Source organism: Myxine glutinosa, chromosome 9 (assembly GCF_964187855.1).
Source record: "Myxine glutinosa chromosome 9, kmMyxGlut1.1, whole genome shotgun sequence".
NCBI classification, from domain to species: Eukaryota; Metazoa; Chordata; class Myxini; order Myxiniformes; family Myxinidae; genus Myxine; species Myxine glutinosa.
In genome coordinates, this window is record NC_136269.1 from 129785987 (window position 1) to 129808837 (window position 22851).

Below are 22851 nucleotides of genomic sequence, written 5' to 3' on the forward strand. Positions count from 1 at the left end.
CTGCGTGAACAAGCGGCGTTCCGAAACCCGTCTGGCGAGAGGAGTTACCTGGACGCGTAACTACCTTTTGACACGGCAAGTCACCGTGAGTGCGTGCACGGAACCAAGCGTCCGGCACAGTTTGCCCCGTCTACAAGGACGCGTACGGGTCGCACGTTGGGGCCTCGCGCGCGTTGCAAACCACGCTTGGTTTTGCCCCGTCTACAAGGACGCGTACGGGTCGCACTTTGGGGCCTCGCGCGCGTTGGAAGCCGCGCTGGGTTTTGCCCCGTTGCTTGGCAAGGAGGTGTGCGCTGCAGCAGCTGTCCCCGGTACGATACCTGCCCGGTGGAGGAACGTCCACCCGGGGTTCGTTCAACCGCCCGAGTGCGGAGACGCCGACCAGTAGCAGTATTTTGGTCCGGAGGGGCCCAGAGACATTGTGAGGAGCAGAGACCGAAAGGGGGTGTGAGTACTCACCGGGACACACATGTATAAGATGGCCATCTTAATCATAGGGAATTGATTGTGAATTGGGAATTGGTGATGATTATGTATTGTTGATTGCTCGGGGAAAATCTCCGTGGTTGTGTCCTTGAAATATTGTTGATGGTTGTGTCATTGAAATTGTTTGGTATCATTACCATTGAAATATATCCTTGAACGTCAGTTGTCTCTTGGGTGAAATTCATATGGCTTGCGTGGCGAAAGCGCATATATAATACAGCTTTCTGGCGAAGTTCCTCTCACGGTCCGGGGGTCACTGAGACCAGGTATTCACCGAGGGGACCACGTAACAGAATTGGGGGCCCGTCCGGGAATTACGATTTGCGGTTTCGCAATTGGGTCTACGTCCGGGATTTAAAATTGTATAAAATAATAAAATAATAATTTTTATTAATTAAAATTTACTAATTAATTATTAATTGGTAAAAAAAATTTTTTGAGAAATTGGGGTAAAATCTTGGGTGAAGGTTAACAGGTGTTAACGATAGGCACCATGGCGTTTGTGGCACAGAACTTTGGGGTAACACCGAGTGAGGCACAGTTCCGAGCGTTGCTAAAGTCGGACCTCTTGAAATTGGCCAAACATTTTAACTTGGAGGTCCGAACTAATTTGAGGAAGGCAGAGTTGCAGGCCACGGTGATACAATCTATGGTGGGATTAGGAACATGGGACGAGTTAGCCTGGGAGTGGCTACCCGAAGAACCAGAAGACGTTGAGCTCCGGAAACTGGAGTTGCAGTTACGGAGCCAGGAACGGATTAAAGAAGAAGAAAGGAAAGCAGAAAAGGAAAGAGCAGAAGAAGAAAGGAAAGCAGAAGAGAGGAGGGAAGAGAAACAAGCGGAGGAAAGGAGAGTGGAACGAGAACTCCAGGAAAGGTTAAAAGAAGAAGAAAGGAAAGCAGAAGCGAGGAGAGAAGAGAAACAAGCGGAGGAAAGGAGAGTGGAACGAGAACTCCAGGAAAGGTTAAAAGAAGAAGAAAGGAAAGCAGAAGCGAGGAGAGAAGAGAAAAACAAGCAGAGGAAAGGAGAGTGGAACGAGAACTCCAGGAAAGGTTAGAAGACAAAAAAGCAGAGGAAAGGAGAGTGGAACGAGAACTCCAGGAAAGGTTGGAAGAGAAAACAGCACAAGAAAGAACCGAGGAAAGGAGAGTGGAAAGAGAACTCCAGGAAAGAAGAGAAAAGGAACAAGCAGAGGAAAGGAGAGCTGCAAGGGACCTCGAAGCAGAGGAGAGAAAAGCGGAAAGGGAATTAAAGGAACGTGACATGGAGCTTCAGCAAGAAATCAAATTCAAGGAGCTGGAGTTAATGAGAGAACGGGGAGAGGCACCACCCTTGCTGACGGGGTCGACACCTAACCAGAAAACCTGGGATGTGGGCAGACATGTGAGGCTGGTTCCACCGTTCAGTGAAAAAGAAGTCGCGAAATTTTTTCCACACTTTGAGAAAGTGGCTCGACAATTAAACTGGCCGGAGGAGGCATGGACCATACTCGTGCAAAGTGTGCTGGTGGGGAAAGCTCAGGAAATTTATTCGGCGCTACCAATGGACCAATGTGCAGATTATGAGGTACTGAAGAAGCACATCCTCAAAGCCTATGAGTTGGTTCCGGAAGCTTACAGGCAAAAATTCAGGAATGCCAGGAAGAGGGAGAGTGAGACCCATGTGGAGTTTGCCAGAGTGAAAGAAAACATGTTTGATCGGTGGTGTGAGTCAAAAGGAGTCGGGAAAGACTTCGAAACATTGCGGGACTTGATCCTGGTGGAGGAATTCCAGCAGTGTGTCCACGAGGACATCAAAGTGTACCTGCAGGAAAAGAAAGTACCGAAGTTGTGGGACGCAGCCACCATGGCAGATGATTATGCCTTAACCCACCGAATAGGGGTCCACGAACCTAACTCCTCGCCTAGATCTCCGCAGGGGAGGTGGGGAACAGCAGGTGCGGAGAACGACCATACATGGCGGCGGCCTCGAGATGATTATGGGGACAACTATGATACCCCACCGGTTCGAAATCGGAGGGATGAGGGCCCAAGACAAACTTATAGTTCGGGGGGCCCGAGGCAGACCACGAGTTTTTCCTCCGGGCCTACTTGCGCTTTTTGCAAGAAACCTGGACACTTGATGTCCAGTTGTTACCGCATGAAAAGCGAAGACCCAGAGTGGAGTCCGACTACTACGACTCCAAACGCAATGGCCATTGTGAGAAATCGCCATCAAAAGGGTTACCAACCATTTATTTCAGAGGGGTTTGTGTCACGGGATGGAGCCTCGACTAACCGGAAACCGGTTAGGATATTGAGGGACACAGGGGCACATCAATCTTTAATGCTTGAAGGCATTTTGCCATGGTCCGAGGAGACGGCAACGGGGGATAGTGTTCGTTTACAGGGGATCGGGGGCGGTGTTAGTGCTCCCCTTCATGTCATCCATTTGGAGTCCGATTTGGTGTCAGGACCGGTCACCGTCGGTTTACAAGCCACGCTTCCTGTAGAGGGTGTATCTGTGGTTATCGGGAATGATTTGGCCGGGGGTCAAGTTTATGGTAACCTGAGGGTTGGTAAAGAGCCCAGCAGGGAAAATAACGCCACACCAGCTCGGGATGGCGACAAAAGTGCCAAGTTATTTGTAGGGGGACTGAACTTCAAAACAGAGGAAGAAGTTCTGACCTCTGTCTTCAACGGATATGGGCCGCTGGTGGAAGTGCGGTTGGTAAGAGACTGGGAAACGCAACAGTCAAGAGGGTTCGGCTTTGTCACGTTTGCCAGCACAAAAGACGCCAGAGAGGCAGAGAAGAATTGGAATGGCAAGGATTTGGAGGGTCGGACCATAACAGTAGGGAAGGCATTTCGTAGGCGTCGAGAGGTCTACAGGAGAGGACAACTGGGCGGTAGTTTTGGTGGTGGCCGCAATCAATATTATTATAGAGGCTCCCGGAGTTATGGCCGCTCCCGAAGGAAGGATTGGAAAAATGGTGGCCGAGAAGGAGACCGCTATTCATGGGACTACAGGGACCAGTGGTCCCACCCTAATTATTAGGGAAGTTCTGAGAAGTTGAAGCACTGAAGGCGGCGGAGCCGCCGAGCCAAGATTCCTACACGAATTAACCGTGAACGCCGTTCCTAAAGGCGTCCATGTAGTGAACTTTCCTGCACGGACTAACCGTGAACTCCACGTTCCTCAAGGCGCCCATGTAGAGAACTTTCCTGCACGGACTAACCGTGAACTCCGCGTTCCTAAAGGCATCCATGTAGTGAATACTCGGCTTGGCCTCCCGGAAAAAGTGCTATCGAGTTGCTTAACTTTGGATCTTTGATCAACCCCTTAACCTTCATTCCCAAGATACGGACGGTCAAAGTCAGAGGGTCATGAGATGGAGTTTGATTTGGCAGGGACAATGTCGTTGTTGGTACTTAGTCCAGAGGGAGTAATCTGGAGGGGTTGTGGTGAAATTTTGGTTGCTTTATTTTTAAGTGATAACTGTGCCCGGGGGGGAACTGATAATGTGGGGGGGGTTGAGTTATCTGGTTTGTTTCTCCAAATTGGCCGGCAAAGAAAGTTTTCGCTGGGTTCAAACTTTCTTTCTTGAAGGGGGGGAGTGTTACATATTTATGTGAATGTATGTGAATTACCAGTCAGGTTGCTTATCCGTGTGTATTATATTAAGGGTTGTTGTGATTGGAGGGTCAGGAGCCCTTCTGAACAAGTGGCCGGAAACGGAAGTGGCCGGAAACGGAACAAGAAAAGACACGAGGAAAAAGGACGATTCTTATTCTTCCTCGCCCGCTCCGACGAAAGGTGGGATCGACCTTGCGCTGCGTGAACAAGCGGCGTTCCGAAACCCGTCTGGCGAGAGGAGTTACCTGGACGCGTAACTACCTTTTGACACGGCAAGTCACCGTGAGTGCGTGCACGGAACCAAGCGTCCGGCACAGTTTGCCCCGTCTACAAGGACGCGTACGGGTCGCACGTTGGGGCCTCGCGCGCGTTGCAAACTGCGCTTGGTTTTGCCCCGTCTACAAGGACGCGTACGTGTCGCACTTTGGGGCCTCGCGCGCGTTGGAAGCCGCGCTGGGTTTTGCCCCGTTGCTTGGCAAGGAGGTGTGCGCTGCAGCAGCTGTCCCCGGTACGATACCTGCCCGGTGGAGGAACGTCCACCCGGGGTTCGTTCAACCGCCCGAGTGCGGAGACGCCGACCAGTAGCAGTATCTTGGTCCGGAGGGGCCCAGAGACATTGTGAGGAGCAGAGACCGAAAGGGGGTGTGAGTACTCACCGGGACACACATGTATAAGATGGCCATCTTAATCATAGGGAATTGATTGTGAATTGGAAATTGGTGATGATTATGTATTGTTGATTGCTCGGGGAAAATCTCCGTGGTTGTGTCCTTGAAATATTGTTGATGGTTGTGTCATTGAAATTGTTTGGTATCATTACCATTGAAATATATCCTTGAACGTCAGTTGTCTCTTGGGTGAAATTCATATGGCTTGCGTGGCGAAAGCGCATATATAATACAGCTTTCTGGCGAAGTTCCTCTCACGGTCCGGGGGTCACTGAGACCAGGTATTCACCGAGGGGACCACGTAACAGAATATAGTATGTGTAAGTATAGGCCATTTCCCCTATTACTCTCTGCGTTGTGTAAAGGCATGAGATTAGGTCCCGTTCATTTTGCGTCCACCCTCCAATTCCACCTCGATGGGCGGAATCCATCCCGCACCCCATTTGGCTGCCCGCTCAGTTTGTTACGCATTGGCTGCCCGCTCAGTTTGTTACGCATTGGCTGCCCGCTCAGTTTGTTAAGCATTGGCTGTCCACTAGTCGAGTGACACGAGGTAGGCCTAAAAAGGGTGGGACCGGCGTTGATGTCGGGGCGGAGTCGAGGCAGAGCGTCAGAGGCGATGACGGTGGGAGCCACCAGCCAATCAGGGCTCTAGCGGCATGGCATGAGAGGGCGTGGAGATGCGCGTCTGGCAAGTTTGAGAAGGTTCGCGGGGCATGCCTATATAAGTCGCTGCACAAAGCCCTAAAACAGGACTTGTTGGGAGAGGACTTTTACGGCGAGCGCATATCGAGAGCACTTTGAGGATTTGAGGACTCGCTCGCTTTGAGGCTTTGAACTGTAACTCGCCATATTACGGACGCGCCAGAGGGGAAGAAGAAGAGGCGTTGGCGGTACGAGTACGCGGCCACAGCCAAACGCGCCGGTGGCGAATAGCGAATATTCCAGCCACGCGAGTAAACGCAGCCATAGCCGCCAGTGATTAACCGCCAACCGCACCAGAGCCCACCCCCCTACCGTTCGCCCCGTAATAACCCTGTGCGTCCAAACGGCGCGCTACGAGCTCCTGCCTTCTCCTGGATCCATCTGCACGGGGCGAGCTGGAGACCGGAGGGATCTGCACGAGAGCCATCCCTGGATGCGCAGACCATCATCCTGCAGCTGCAAGCCCCATGTGAGTGTGTGTGTGTGTGAGACGGGCCCGTTTGTCCTGGGTATTAAGTAAGACTGTATAAGGCTGCTCTGTGTCCCCTTTTTCTTGAACCATTGTATAGTGTGAATAAACCTGTTATTCCTTTGCTTCCCAATTCGATCGCCTTTGTGATTTCTCCATTGACTAAGCGTGGTACGAATAAGAACTGCTTGAATCGGGGTCTAGTAAGTGATAACGGCGCGGATCGCGTGTACGCAAAACCGCTCGGTGTATTAACACACGTGGTTCGTGCGGGGCTTATCTCCTCGCTTCAGGGCGGCGCGAGTACTTAGGTAATAGCGAATTTGGTCATAATACCCTATTTCGCGCTGTCCGGAAGGGACGTCATAGGTCCTGGGTCCCGCCAGGCCAGTCAAAGACAAGGGGACTAATCCCCCCTTGGTAAGGGGAGAAGGCCGGCAGCGGATCCGCAACAATATATATATATTGGTAGATAGATTGATAGATTGTATATTAGATAGATTGATATATTAGATAGATTGATAGATCTATATACATAGACAGATAGATATATAGATAGATTGATAAATAGATTGATAGATATATATATACATAGACTGATAAATAGATATATACATAGATTGATAGATACATAGACTGATAGATAGATTGATATATAGATTGATTGATAGATACGTAGACTGATGGATCGATTGATATATAGATAGATAGATAGATAGATATATTGACGGATGTATGGACCAACACAGGAGAACATTGACTAAGCGAGTAAGCGAGGACGAGGAGGGTGCATGAACAGACGTGGGCACGCGTCGCATGGTGTCCGATTCGAGGACATTTTTATCCGGCTCCGTTCGCAACAGCTGCACGGGCCGAGTGCCCGGAGAGACCCCGCCGCCTCGTCACCCAAATACCCCGCGCGCGACGGCAAAGAGCGCGACTATTCGCGCGCACACGTCCCCCGACTCGCACCCCGCCCTCCCCACTCCACGCTCTGTAGTACCGCCGACTAGAACGTGGCCGGGCGAACGAGCAAAGTTTGGGTGGGGGGAGAGATAGGGCGGGGTCGCTTCCCCATACGGAGCGCCCTCTCCTCCGAGGCCTCCTCCATCGCCAAGGGGAGGGAGGCGGGCGAGCAGGCCCTGCCAGAAGCGTGCCATATGGCAAGGGAGGCGGCGCACAGCTGGAGGGAACATTCCCCGGGTTCAGAGGGATGAGGGTGATGTCACAGCAGCTGCCAAGTCTGCCTCGCTACCTCCCGCGCCTGGCAGCACGAGGATCATCGGAGCGATCGGCGAGCGAGCGCGCGGGCACACACCCAGAACCATCGCGTGCAGGTACACGCAGGTAGGCTACGAAAGCGCGCGAATCCCCCAAGTCTCGGTCGCTCCCTGCCACCGGCCACGTCCGTCCAGGTCTCGTCCCTCGCGAATAGTCCAAACGCGGCGGGCGACGAGTCCCATTTGGATTTGCTGAAAGTCGCTCGGCTCGAGCTTTGACGCGCGATCTTCGCCGCAGCTGCCGCCATATGGCACCATTATCTGCCTCATCAGCTGTTGCTCTGTTTATTTTTGCCTCGTGTTCCAATGGCGCCCCTCGCTGGTCATCGGCGAGGCCGGGGGACGCGAACACGACCGGAGCGGCCCGCCCCGTATCTTCAGGAGCCGGGCCGTTCTCGTTGAGCGCTTCCCCGCTAGCCCGGGCCGACATCGCGCGTCGGTCCCCATAAAGCACCCGCGACCCCATCGCATCCCGCGCTTTCTCCCGCGCACCTCTCGGCGCCATCCACTCTTCTCCCGCCCCTCCCCTCGCGCACCCCACCCTCTCTGTGTCTCTCTCTAACCACGCACTCCCCGCCCTCCCCGTCCAGCGGCCGCTTGAGCCAGCTCCGATCCCGAGCGTGCGATGCGGAGGCAGCGATGGAGTTCCCAGAGCACAGCCGCCAGTTGCTCGAGTGCCTGAGCCGGCAGCGCACGCAGGGCTTCCTGTGCGACTGCACGGTGCTCGTGGGCCCGGCCGAGTTCCGGGCGCACCGTGCGGTGCTCGCGTCGTGCAGCGGCTACTTCCACCTATTCTGCCGCGACGCGCCTCTCCGCGCTCCCGACGAGCTGTCCGTGCGTCTGAACGCCGACGTGGTGACCGCGTCCGCTTTCGGCGCGCTCCTCGCCTTCATGTACGAGGGACGTCTCCGCATCGACGGACTTCCCGTGGAGGACGTGCTGGCGGCCGCCAGTTACCTGCACATGCACGACATCGTCAAGGTGTGCAAGCAACGGCTTCGGGACGCGGCGAGCGGGGACCAGGAACACCTGGGAGGGCGCATCAAGACCGAGGTGAGAACTCTTACCTGAATCCGAGTTACTTTTGATGTTTTGGGCGGTGAGTGAGGTGCTGTGCTGGTTTCATGTCGCTAATGTTACACGACGGTGCGTGGACCGATCACGTGGGTATGACCCGAGTACAGGGGGAAATGAAGAAAGAGAGCAAGAGGTGGTGGAGGGGGATGGGGGGCTCGGGGCTGGGAGGTTTCCTTATACCTGGATCAGCGTTCACTCCACCTTGGCATGATTTGGTCATGTCGTCTCGATACGGTGGTTGTGTGTCTGCTGTGCACTCATTCCATCAATTAGAGCCACGACACCTGAACAGCACACCTCGGCTTTCATTTTAAATAATTAAAAACAGCAGGTATGACAATGACATTGGTTCAAATAAATATCAACTTAAAATGGAATTAACTAGTTCAGGTTTAGGAAAAGCGTGAAATGGACGTGGAGTGGCATGTTGTTGCTTTTTGTATGGAAACAACAAACAAATCCAGGCAGCATTCCCAATAAACCTTAAAACTTTGATAAATTGATGAAACCATATAAATGGTCTCCTCAAACAGGTCTCATTATGATCTCGAGCCAAGGGTCAGTTTTACGTCTCATTATGATCTCGAGCCAAGGGTCAGTTTTACGTCCAATGAGCTCGAGCCAAAGGTCAGTTTTACGTCTCATGATCTCAAGACAAGGGTCAGTTTTACGTCCCATAATGAGCTCTAACCAAAGGTCAGTTTTACGTCTCATGATCTCAAGCCAAGGGTCAGTTTTACATCCCATAATGAGCTCTAGCCAAGGGTCAGTTTTACGTCTCATGATCTCAAGCCAAGGGTCAGTTTTACATCCCATAATGAGCTCGAGCCAAGGGTCAGTTTTACGTCCCATAATGAGCTATAGCCAAGGGTCAGTTTTACGTCTCATGATCTCAAGCCAACGGTCAGTTTTACGTCCCATAATGCGCTCCAGCCAAGGGTCAGTTTTACGTCTTATGATCTCAAGCCAAGGGTCAGTTTTACGTCCCATTATGATCTCGAGCCAAGGGTCAGTTTTACGTCCCATAATGAGCTCTAGCCAAGGGTAAGTTTTACGTCTCATGATCTCGACCCAAGGGTCAGTTTTACGTCCCATAATGAGCTTTAGCCAAGGGTCAGTTTAACGTCTCATGATTTCAAGCCAAGGGTCAGTTTTACGTCCCATAATGAGCTCTAGCCAAGGGTCAGTTTTACGTCTCATGATCTCAAGCCAAGGGTCTGTTTTACGTCCCATTATGATCTCGAGCCAAGGGTCAGTTTTACGTCCCATAATGAGCTCTAGCCAAGGGTCAGTTTTACGTCTCATGATCTCAAGCCAAGGGTCAGTTTTACGTCCCATAATGAGCTCAAGCCAAGAGTCAGTTTTACGTCCCATAATGAGCTCGAGCCAAGGGTAAGTTTTACGTCTCATGATCTCAAGCCAAGGGTCAGTTTTACGTCCCATAACCAGCTCAAGTCAAGGGTCAGTTTGATGTCCCATAATGAGCTCGAGCCAAAGGTCAGTTTTACGTCTCATCATCTCAAGCCAAGGGTCACTTTTACGTCCCATAATGAGCTCGAGCCAAGGGTCAGTTTTACGTCCCATTATGAGCTCAAGCCAAGGGTCAGTCTTACGTCCCATAATGAGCTCGAGCCAAGGGTCAGTTTTACGTCTCATTATGATCTCGAGCCAAGGGTCAGTTTTATGTTTCATCATGAACTCGAACCAAGGGTCAGTTTTACGTCTCATTGTGATCTCGAGCCAAAGGTCAGTTTTACGTCCCATTATGAGCTCGAGCCAAGGGTCAGTTTTACATCCCATAATGAGCTCGAGCCAAGGGTCAGTTTTACGTCCCATAATGAGCTCGAGCCAAGGGTCAGTTTTACGTCCCATTATGAGCTCGAGCCAAGGGTCAGTTTTACATCTTTTTGAGCTTGAGCCAAGGGTCAGTTTTACATCTCTTTTTGAGCTTGAGCCAAGGGTCAGTTTTATGTCCCATTATTAACTCGAGCCAAGGGTCAGTTTTACGTCCCCTTATGACCTCGAGCCAAGGGTCAGTTTTACGTCCCATAATGAGCTCGAGACAAGAGTCAGTTTTACATCCCATTATGAGCTCGAGCCAAGGGTCAGTTTTTCGTCCCATAATGAGCTCGAGCCAAGGGTCAGTTTTACGTCCCATTATGAGCTCGAGCCAAGGGTCAGTTTTACATATTTTTGAGCTTGAGCCAAGGGTCAGTTTAACATCTTTTTGAGCTTGAGCCAAGGGTCAGTTTAATGTCCCATTATTAACTCGAGCCAAGGGTCAGTTTTATGTCCCCTTATGAGCTCGAGCCCAGGGTCAGTTTTACGTCCCATAATGAACTCGAGCCATGGGTCAGTTTTATGTCCCATTATGAGCTCGAGCCATGGGTCAGTTTTACGTCCCATTATGGGCTCGAGCCAAGGTTCAGTTTTACGTCCCCTTATGAGCTCGAGCCAAGGGTCAGTTTTACGTCCCATTATGAGCTCAAGCCATGGGTCAGTTTTCCATCCCATTATGAGCTCGAGCCAAGGTTCAGTTTTACGTCCCTTTATGAGCTCGAGCCATGGGTCAGTTTTACATCCCATTATGAGCTCGAGCCAAGGTTCAGTTTTACGTCTCTTTTTGGGCTTGTGCCAAGGGTCAGTTTTACATGTTTTGGCCCATCGTGGTATATGCAAAGCTATGCAGCAATTGCAGTTCGCTTTTGATTAAACATTGCACTTTGGCATCTCGCTCTACATGTAAAAGAGCATACATATGGGCAAGAAGGGTTTATATAGGAAACTGACTCGTCCACAGGCTCGTCTAGCATCACTTTCATGTTGTTGATGACACATAGTGGGCTGTTGCAATACACGAGGTAGGCAAGAACACCCCGGCTTTGAAGTTGCTTTGGGATGCGAGCGGTTACTTGCTGTGCTTGGTTTGATCAATTTTATGGGTTTCGTTTTTTGACTATATTTCTCAGCATTGTCGAATGACACAACCCCATTTCTGTGGTCGGTTTAATCAAGAGGTTTGCGTCGCCTTTGGATTTGCATCATAATTCATGGAGAGAGGGGGACAGAAATGGAGACCCAAAGACCACAAAACAACTGCTAAGGGGAGTCTGCAAGATCAGCCTTTCATGCATCAGTCTGGGAGACAGAGATGTAAGAGACAAACGAGCCCGAATAACCAAACTTGAATAACCACACGTTTTCCAAACGGTCACATACATACAGGGAGGCACCAAAGGAGGCCAAATCTGCAAATGGCAGCCTTATAACTTTGTTTTTCACATGCTGCATATGTTTTCATTTTGTTGCTGCACGCAAGCGCGCGAGCACTGCGCATGGCGCCCACCACTGCCTGGCCCACACTTCTCGCCCTCCCCCACAGGCTGAATCCTCAGAGGATGCGGGCAAGTCGCATGGTGAACATGCGGGCTTGCAGACAACGGTGGACCGCCGTATCACGTCGCCACGTCCCTTGCAGCTCACCCTTGGCCGGCTGCCTGCCGAGAATGTGCTTGACCTGTCGTTCAGGAGGGGCTGGGAGGCACCAACCGTGAAATCTGTTTTGGTGGAGGAAGAAATGACTGAGATGGAAGAAGAGGAGAGGATTGAAAGCCGGCTGCCCATGACCATCGTGATGCCACAGAATTCTGGCCGAGCAAGCTGTGACCTTTCGGAGAAAGTTCCCTCAACATCGAGCGAAGCGGAACAGGAGGAAGAGGAGAGCTCAGATGAGGTGGAAACGAGTGGACCTACAGCAGTCGCTGCTTTTGGTCTTCTCCGTGAACCTCTAGACGATCCCTTGTTATCTTGCGGGCCCGGTGCATTATTGGGCCCCAGTGGAATGGTCTATGCCTGCCCACTATGCGGGCAGGCCGTCTCTTCACCGCAGGCCCTACAGCTCCATTTAAGCTTGCACTTTGGCGAACGAGGGACGCTGAGGGCCGAGCGGAGCAACGGGTGCGCACCAGGAACCGGCGGGGTGGCAATGGCAACGGTTTCTATGGAAGGATCTGGCGGTGAGGGTGATGTACCCACTTGCTCTACGTGCAGAAAGACGTTCTCGTGCGCATACACCCTGCGGCGGCACGAAAGGACACACTCGGGGGAAAAACCATACACTTGCGCACAATGTGGCAAGGCCTTCCAGTACTCGCACAACTTGACAAGGCATGCGGTGGTGCATACGCGAGAGAAACCTCACGCTTGCAAGTGGTGTGAACGACGTTTCACGCAGTCCGGGGACCTGTACCGACACATCCGCAAGTTTCACGCAGGCCTCGTCGGAGCAGCACCCGGTCAATAACAACCACCATCCTTTTGGCAAATGGAGTGTCACTCCTCCAAACTCCTTTTTTTTCTTTGTCACCACAACGACCGGCTTTCATCCCACCCACCCCTATCTCCCCCTACCCCCAGTCACCACCAACGTTCATTGGAGGATGCGACGCTGGATGGGAAAGCATTATGTCCTCCTCAATTGCATCCCTATTCCCTCCTCAAGCGACCTTCTGTCGAACTGTTCTTATTTAAATCGGGCAACCGTTATTTTGTCTCCGTTTGCACGTCACTCAGCATCAGTTTTCTTTCGTCGTCGTTTGAGACTTTTTCTGCACATACGAAGGAAGCATTTATATCCTTTGATCACGGCAGCCCTTGTTCGCAGAATGTAGGGGTGCTGTTTTATTTAGTTTAAAGCTCTATTGAAATGCAATGCTCGGTGTTGTAAGCGTCGCAAAACACGATCCGCCCTGCGAAATGATTATTTTGCATGTTTGGCTGTATTATAAAGTGTGCAAGACCAGGGGTCGATGAGAATTTTAACTTTTTTGTTTAAAAGGTGTGATTTGTCTGAAACTGGCTGCTATAATAATACTTCAATTGGTAGATTTTTTTTTTTTTTAAGAAAAAAAAATATAGAGAAGTTACTTGAACTGTTGTAGAGAATATTAAGCGGTTGAAGCAAAACCTTTTTTCACACGTAAAACACTATTTTATTACTCGTAGGGAGACAGATTTTTTTTTTTTTTAAAGAGGCTTTTTATGAATGCCGTTCTATTATAATATAAAGAGTTCAGTGGCTGAAACGCCGACAATGGGAATCGAGATGTGCTGCGCGTTGCGTGAAAAAAAAGTTTAACAAAAGGCACCGCGAAGGTCGGGTCGATTCTTGCAAAGTTAAGTTCACAAATTCCAAACAACAGCTTCGTTGCTGCTTCATTAAAGGCCTTTCTCTGGGGGCCTGGAGCGGCAGCTGGCGATGCCAGCTTTGCTCTCAAAATGCTAATGCTCGGCTCGCAGCTGTTGCCGAGCTATGGACAAGGTGGCTAGACGGAGCTGGATTGAAGAAAAGAAAAAGTTTTTTTCCTTAAATCCTCTTTGCCTTGGAGCATATGTCTTCTGGTATATTGCTTCTGCATGTGAAAGAAAACGTCCTCATGTGTATTGCCATCCTTTTCTTGTTTTTCCTGTTTTTTGCGCATTGGAATCGCTCCCCTTGTTAATTTCCCTCGGTGTTAACGCTGCAGAAACATGGAAAACACACAGAGCAAGCAACAATCAATCGTGATTTATACCACAACCTCCAGCAAAAAAAGAAGGAATGAGACATAAAACGAACTAACTGTGACAATCCTGGGACGATTGAGCTCAAACGGTTAATTTATTAATGCACATTAGCAATTGTTATTATGCTGTTACAGATTCTCCTGGTGTCGTATAAGTTATTCGTGTCTGTTTTTCTATGACCATGTATACAGCAATAATGCACAAGATCATGTGCGCACTCAGACCTTCTCACAGCTCACTTTTTAATGTCCAAGAACTTCTGCCCTATTAAACCCTGCAGGGAGACGAGCTCTTGTTATCGTTTTTGGGGATTTCCTTGTCCACAGTTGTTCTAGTTTTCAATAAATATACAACACAACAACAACAACAACATGCATTTTAAGGCCATTTTCCATGCCAGAGCGGGGGTTAGCCTAATACCTGGTTAGCCTATACCTACATAATACCTGGTTAGCCTATACCTACATATATAGATATATACATACATATATATATACATACATACATACATACATACACACGTACACACGTACACACACACACACACACACACACACACACACACACACACACACACACACACACACACACACACACACACACACACACAAGATTGTTCACCTGATGTCAATCGGGTTATTTAGACTTTTGTAAACCGTCAAGAGTATTAATGTTTCAAACTGTAGCAAGAATTTACCCCGGAAGTGCACCACAGCAATGATGGGCCAAATGGCCTCTTTTCCTTCTTTGAGGTTCTGCAGGATCATGCGAACGAATATTTACCCTCAATGCAGTCCCGTGGTGGCTGTGGACTATTTGTTCATCAATTGCCATTATGCATACGGAATGCAAATACTTAAATGCAATTGGCCTGATTCCGTACAAATAATTTGCCTTCAAATGTGACATGGAGGGCAGTGATGCGGAGGGCCTAGGCATAATCCAAGCTGCACCCCTCTCCCTGCCAAGGGGATGTTGATCCCTCAGAGCGGTGTTATTTCTTGTTTTAACATCAATTTGAATAAGAATTGCAATTTTTTTTGTTTTTTGTATTGTTGACCTACTGTGTATGAATGGCAATGATGTGGTCGAGCAAATTTCAGGGCAATTGGGCTATGGGTATGGAATTGTATAAAAAATCAAAGAAAACACTTCACACAGACACAACTCACTCTTATATGTATAGATATGTGTATATGTTGGAAGATATGCAGCTCAGGATTCATAATTGTAAAAGGTTGCACACTGAGCAGTAAAGAAACAAGACCGAAAGTCTAACAGCAGCGTAGTCGGGCTTGTAAGATATTATAAACCACAAACACATATTATTAACTTTTTAAACAGTCGCTAATGCTGTTTATACATTAAACAAATAAATTTGGAGGAATCCTGACATCAGCGAGGCAAGTTTTACTTCCAGAACTGAGGGAAGATCTGCTGTAATTTATATACCCCACAAGGGTTGGGTTAATAACATGCTGTAGCGGCTACCGCTGGGTTTTCACAATCGCCTTGCACCTATCAAGGACGCGGAGCGATCACCATGCCGGGCTCGTCCAGGACGCCCGGGCAGGCCCGCGCTCAACTTGCCAGGCCTCGGTCGGGACGCCCGGGCATGCCCGGGCATGCCCGGGCAGGCTCGCCCTCAACTTGCCAGGCCGCAGCCAGGACGCTGGGCCACGCCCCCTCTCGCCTTTCCTGGGCAAACGCTCCGGGATAATATGTATATATATTGCTGCCCGATAAACGGGCTTTTGAGAGTGCTTGAGTGTTTGGTTTGATTAAAGCAACTCGGATGAATTCCAGCTTTTTGTCACGTCCATTCTTCCGATCGACGTGGGAGCCCCAGCTCCTTCATTGGTGACCTACCGACATGGACACGGCAGTCGCCCTTAAACTGCCTACCTTCTGGGAGGCTCACGCGGCGGTTTGGTTCGCACAGGCGGATTCCCTGTTTGCCCTGCGAGGCATCACGGCCGACGACACCCGCTTCCACCATGTGGTAGCAGCGCTCGGTTCGGCCACCGCGGCCCGCGCCCTGAGCCTCCTCGAGAGCCCGCCAGCCGCTGACAAATACGGCGCGATTAAGAAGCTTCTCCTCGATGCTTTCGCCCTCCCATCGGCGGAACGCGCACGGCGCCTGCTCGACCTGCCCGAGCTCGGCGACACGCGCCCTTCCGAGCGAATGGACTACATGCTTTCACTGCTCGGCGAGCACTCTCCGGCATTCCTGTTCCGGGAGCTGTTCCTCCGTCAGCTGCCGAACCCGGTACGCCTCGCCCTGGCAAGCACGACGATCACAGATCCCCGGGCCCTTGCCAGAGAAGCCGACAAGATCTCCGCCGCAGGTCAGCGCATCGCAGCGGCGACATGGGACCCACCGCCGTCCGACGCAACACCCATGGCGCCCGAGCACCCGGCACGGTCGACGACCGAACTGCCGACGCAATTGGTGGCCGCTACACCGAGCCGACCACCTCCAGCACGACGACCGGGGCCTCCACCTGACCAAGCGTGGTGTTACTATCATGCCAGGTTCGGACAGAAGGCCCGGACATGCCGACCCCCGTGCACCTTCGGCAGGCCGGGAAACGGCCGGGCCGGCGTTCATTACCAGCCATGAGCGCCGGCCACACGGGCAACTTACTGTTCATCACAGATAAAGCGTCCGGACGGCGCTTCCTGTGCGACACCGGCGCCCAACTGAGCGTCATACCCGCCTCTGACCAGGACAGGCAGTCCGCGGTTTGCGGCCCCTCCTTGGTTGAGGCCAACGGATCGACCATCCGCACCTTCGGCCCGCGCAATGTCACCCTCTGCTTCGGCGGCCAACGCTTTGCTTGGACGTTTGTAACCGCAAACGTGCCCATGGCTCTGCTAGGCGCCGACTTCCTCTGCGCACACGGACTGCTGGTGGACGTCCAACGGCGTCGTTTAATCAACGCCGAAACCTTCAGCTCCCTGGTATGCACATTGAGCAGCTCCGCGCCGACCGAGCTGGCATGCGCCGTCCCGGCGGCGAACGAGTTTGCTCGCCTGCTCACGGAGTTCCCGGCCCTCATGCGGCCGACGTTTTCGGCCGTCGCAGTACGGCATGGGATCGAGCACCACATACCAACCACGGGCCCGCCGGTCTACAACAGGGCCCGCCGCCTCGACCCAGCCAAGCTCGCCGTGGCGAAGGCCGAATTCGACGCGTTGGAGCACCTCGGCATCGTGCGGCGCTCCGATAGCGCGTGGGCCTCGCCACTGCACATCGTGCCAAAGCCGGGGGGTGGATGGCGCCCGTGTGGCGACTACCGCCGTCTCAATGACGCTACCACCCCCGATAGGTACCCGATCCCGCATATCCAAGACTTCTCCGCCCGTCTGGCGGGACGGGTCATTTTTTCGAAAATTGATCTCGTACGGGGATATCACCAGGTACCTGTCAGGGCGGCCGACATCCCTAAAACGGCAGTCATCACGCCGTTCGGCTTATTCGAATTCTTGCGGATGCCGTTTGGTCTCAAGAACGCGGCTCAGGCGTTCCAGCGCTTGATGGACGGCGTGCTGCGTGACCTGCCGTTCCTTTTCGTTTACCTGGACGACATCCTCGTCGCCAGCACGTCCCGGGCCGAGCACCTCCTCCACCTCCGAACACTGTTCGGGCGCCTCAGCGAGCACGGCCTCATCGTCAACCCGGCCAAATGCCACTTCGGCACGACGGCCGTTGATTTTTTGGGCCACCACATCACCAAGAACGGGGCCGTGCCGCTGCCAACCAAGGTCGAGGCCATCACCACGTTCCCGCGTCCCCGCACCATAAAGGCCCTGCAGGAATTCCTGGGAATGGTGAATTTTTATCACCGCTTCGTGCCCCGTGCTGCTCAGCTCATGCGGCCCCTCTACGAAGCCCTCCGGGGCAAGCCGGCCAAGCACGACATCGCCTGGTCCGCAGCAATGGATGCGGCCTTCCAAAGCTCAAAGCGGGCCCTCGCCGACGCAACACTGCTCGCTCACCCGGTGCTCAACGCTCCCATCGCCCTCACCACGGATGCCTCCGACTACGCGGTGGGCGCCGTACATGAGCAATGGGTGAACGGGGTTTGGCAGCCACTCGCTTTTTTCAGCCGGCAGCTCCGGCCGAACAAGCTCAAATACAGCACGTTTGACCGGGAGCTCCTCGGTCTACACCTGGCCGTCCGCCATTTCCGCCACCTCCTGAAGGGCCGACCTTTCACGGCGTTCGTCGACCACAAACCGTTGGTTTACGCCATGGCCAAGGTCACGGAGCCGTGGTCGGCCCGCCAACAGCGCCACCTCTCCGCCGTGTCAGAGTTTACCACGGACATCCGGCACGTTGCCGGCAAAAACAACGCCGTGGCCGACTGTCTTTCCCGGGCCAGCGCGAACGCGGTCCACCTGGGCGTGGACTTTGCGCTTATGGCGGCAGACCAAACCACCAACACCACGGTGCAAGCCCTCCGGGCTGCGGACACGGGCCTCCGCCTGGCCGACATCCCCTTCGCGGACACTGTCCTGCTCTGCGACGTCTCCCAAGGCCAGCCTCGCCCCATCGTGCCCGTCACCTGGCAACGCCGCATCTTCGCCTCCCTCCACGGCCTTTCCCACCCGGGCCGGAAAGCTTCCCAGAAGCTGGTGTCGGCGCGATTCGTCTGGCACGGCCTTCGTCGGGACGTCCGCGATTGGACCAGCACCTGCACGGCCTGCCAACGGGCCAAGGTCCACCGACACACCCAGGCCCCGCTGGCACCTTTCACCGTGCCCGAACGACGTTTCGACCACGTCAACGTGGATCTGGTGGGCCCCCTCCCCCCGTCACGGGGGTTCACACACCTGCTCACCATGGTGGACAGGACCACCAGGTGGCCGGAGGCTGTTCCCCTCGTCTCCACCACCACCGCCGACATGGCGCAGGCTTTCATCGCCACCTGGGTCGCCCGCTTCGGCGCACCGGCGGACATCTCGTCAGACCGCGGACCACAGTTCACCTCCGAGCTGTGGGGCGCGGTCGCCCGCAACCTGGGGGTCAAGCTCCACCGTACTACGGCCTACCACCCCCAAGCAAACGGGTTGTGCGAGCGATTCCACCGCTCCATGAAGGCCGCGCTCATGGCCGGCCTTCAAGACGGCGGTTGGGCCGACCGGCTGCCGTGGGTCCTTTTGGGCCTCCGCACGGCCCCCAAGGAGGACCTCCAGGCATCCACCGCCGAGCTGGTCTATGGCCAGGCGCTACGCGTCCCGGGCGAATTCGTGCCCGACGCTACCAGTCCCTGGTCCGCAGCTCACCAGCGCTCGGACCTCCAGGAGGCCGCCCGACGGTTTGCCCCCGTGCCAACATCCCACCACGGTGACCCCCAGTCCTACGTCCCCCCAGTACTTCGCACAGCGGAGTATGTTTTTGTGCGTCACGACGCACATCGGGGGCCACTCCGGCCGCCGTACGACGGGCCCTTCCGGGTGCTGCGACGGGACGACAAGTCGTTCGTCATCGACATCGGCGGCAGGTCGGACCGGATTGCGGTGGACCGCCTCAAGCCGGCGCACGTGGACGTCGACCACCCACCACGGGTGGCCCTTCCGCCGCGGCGAGGCCGCCCCCCATCCACGGTGCCCCCCACTCGACCGCCCACCACCACACCGGACCCCCTCCCACGACCCGCCCAGGGGTCGCTTCGGCCGGGTCATCAGTACCCCCCTCAAATTGACCCTGCCGGTGCAAGTCGATTCTGGCGGGACATGTGTAGCGGCTACCGCTGGGTTTTCACAATCGCCTTGCACCTATCAACGACGCGGAGCGATCACCATGCCGGGCTCGTCCAGGACGCCCGGGCAGGCCCGCGCTCAACTTGCCAGGCCTCGGTCGGGACGCCCGGGCATGCCCGGGCAGGCTCGCCGTCAACTTGCCAGGCTGCAGCCAGGACGCTGGGCCACGCCCCCTCTCGCCTTTCCTGGGCAAACGCTCCGGGATAATATGTATATACAGTATATTGCTGCCCGATAAACGGGCTTTTGAGAGTGCCTGAGTGTTTGGTTTGATTAAAGCAACTCGGATGAATTCCAGCTTTTTGTCGCGTCCATTCTTCCGATCGACGTGGGAGCCCCAGCTCCTTCAATGCCATCAAAAACCAAAGTGAATTCCTTACTTCCGCGGTTGTTAGTACCGTACACCGCTTATCATCGATTCATGAACCATACACCGCTTCAATCCATTAACTTTGTATTCACGACATGGGATTAAAGTGGTATGGTCATATTTACTATATTATTATTATTACTATTACGGAAACGATACTACTGAAACGATACACTACTGTATTAAGAAACCTGGGCTTAATTTGTCCAAAGCAGCCTGAAGGTGAGGCATGAAGCCGAAGGCCTCTTGATTTTGTTGGAAGAGCGTATTGCAAAGAGCAAAGAGCAATACGAACAACACGTATTGTTGGAAGAGCCGTAACGCCAATGCTTTCGATATTTGATGGTAATTTCAACAATCGGTTTGTTTGTGTTTCACACTGTATTAAAAACATAAAGGTAGAGCATGGCGATTGTGATATATGACAGGTTCGACGATATGTTCAGCATGAACGAAATTGGAATCAAAATGCCAGAGTGTGGAGAGTCAGCCAAAGTACCGCCGCAATGACATCAGACGTAAGCACATCACCCTGTCAGGTGACCAGATCCTCAGCTCTGATTGGTATACGTTTGAGGGGACATACATACAGATGGCCAAACACTTTTAGACCGCTTTTCCCTATGGACTTTGCCCTTAAAAAACATCTTTATTAAAGCCTGACGTGACGGGAACAACCTGTATCTCTTCCTCAGAGGCGTTAAGAGTGGTGTCATGATGACATCACACTAAGTTCCGTTGGGGGCAGTTCTGCTTCATGGGTTGGTCCAAGTCCTCACCAATCACACAACTTCCTGAGTTTAACTTATTTTGCAGCTTTTGTTGGCATTGTAATTGATTAGGTACATATCGTAATCAATTATATACGTAATTATACATAATTACAATTACAACTAGAAAGAGCAATCAGAGATTCAACCCTCACCAGGTCTTTTTTGTGTGGTGTTTGTGTAGTGGCATGTTACGTAATTAATAATATGTGAAGTTATGTATTATTGATACGTTCTAATACGTAATTAATAGATGTATTCACATTTCAATACTTTAGAATTAATAGACGTATTCACATTTCTATAGTACCTAATTAAGACGTATTCACATTTCAATAGTACCTAATTAATAGATGTATTCACATTTCAATAGTATGTAATTAATAGATGTATTCACATTTCAATAGTACGTAATTAATAGATGTATTCACATTTCAATAGTACGTAATTAATAGATGTATTCACATTTCAATAGTTGACCTATTAAGCCTAGTGTTGGCTTAGCGGTTAGGGTGCCGGCTTGGGATACCTAGGATCCTGGGTTCGAATCCCGGTCGATCACTGAATTAACGCCAGGGGGGTTGACTCAGCCTGTCATCCTTCAGAGGTTGGCAAATTGAGTACCAGCTTGCTGGGATGAATGATCAAGGTGTGTACCCCAATTTAGAATAGGTACACTGCATCCCTGTGCATTGTAAGAGGTGACCAAGGGTTGGCGTCAGGAAGGGCATCCGGCCATAAAAACATTACCTCAAACAGGGAACCATGATTGTCATGGGGCCCGCAAGGCTAACCCCTGCTCTAGTGGGAAAATGGCCTTAAAACGATCATTCATTCACATTTCAATAGTACATAATTAATAGATGTATTCATATTTCAATAGTATGTAATTAATACATGTACTCACATTGCAATACCATGAAATTAATAGATGTATTCACATTTCAATAGTATGTAATTAATAGATGTGTGCACATTCCATAGTACATAATTACCTCCACCACCAAAGGTGGATGGAGGCTATGTTTTCACCCCTGTCTGGCTGTCTGTCTGTTTGTTACTTGCAAAATCAAAGATTTTTCAAGTATATTGGTCGGTTCCGTTTGTGGTTCTGTCTGTTTGTCTGTTTGTCACTGGCCTACAGGTCACAATTCTAAACCGATCATCACGAAACTTCACCAAGTCGTATAAGTCGTCCCAATTGAGAAGCCTATTGATTTTGAGGTCAAAGGTCAAAGGTCATCTGGAGGTCAAATTTCTAAAATCGCCATTTTAAATCCGATTGACTTGAAAATTGAATAGCATTTGTATGTCAAGTCACTAAATTGGAAAATGAACTATTTTTGAGGTCAAAGGTCAACTTAAGGTCAAATTTTTTAAATCATCAATTTTTATCTAAAAAGCTGTCAATTCTCAACCGATTGACTTGAAAATTGAACAGCATTTGCATATCGAGTCACTAAATAGGGAAACCAACTTTTTTTTAGGTCAAAGATCAACTCAAGGTCAACCTTCCAAAATCATCATTTTCATCTGAAAAATCGTCAATTTTCTTCCTATTGACCCGAGCTTTGATCAAGATTGTCAATTTTAATCTTGATGAAATGGACAATTTGCTGTATCAATGGAATTTTTTTTCTTGGGGAGGGGAGGGGGGCATATTTTGCAAGTATCGTGCTCCGCATGACGTCTTCTTGTTTGTTTGTTTGTCACCGGCCTACAGGTCACAATTCTAAACCAATCGTCACAAAACCACCAAGTTGTAGATGTCGTCACAATTGAGAAGCCTATTGATTTTGAGGTCAAAGGTCAGAGGTCATCTGGAAGGCAAATTTCTAAAATCGCCATTTTAAATCCGATTGACTTGAAAATGGAATAACATTTGCACATTGAGTCACTAAATTGGAAAACCAACCTATTTTTGAGGTCAAAGGTCAACTCATGGTCAAACTTACAAAATCATTTTTCATCTGAAAAAAAAGCATCAATTTTCATCCGATTGACTTGAAAATAGAACAGCATTTGCATATCGAGTCATTAAATAGGGAGACAAACTATTTTTGAGGTCAAAAGGTCA

The 22851-nt window shown here is 51.4% G+C and overlaps 1 protein-coding gene across 3 annotated transcripts; it reads left to right on the forward strand.

The window, feature by feature from the left end:
- The first annotated feature begins 6956 nt into the window (after positions 1-6956).
- On the forward strand, positions 6957-14153 carry LOC137434936 (zinc finger and BTB domain-containing protein 18-like). Of its 3 annotated transcripts, XM_068128177.2 has the most exons (4): positions 7078-7290; positions 7814-8276; positions 11316-11453; positions 11683-14153. In XM_068128177.2, the coding sequence occupies exons 1-4, from the start codon at positions 7157-7159 to the stop codon at positions 12601-12603; spliced, it is 1656 nt and encodes a 551-aa protein (XP_067984278.2). In that variant the 5' UTR covers positions 7078-7156; the 3' UTR covers positions 12604-14153. The 3 variants fall into 3 exon arrangements, with proteins under 3 accessions (XP_067984280.2, XP_067984278.2, XP_078641032.1); XM_068128179.2 differs by lacking the exon at positions 11316-11453 and having other exon boundaries at positions 6957-7290; XM_078784906.1 differs by lacking the exon at positions 11316-11453 and having other exon boundaries at positions 7078-7280.
- The last annotated feature ends 8698 nt before the right edge of the window (positions 14154-22851 follow it).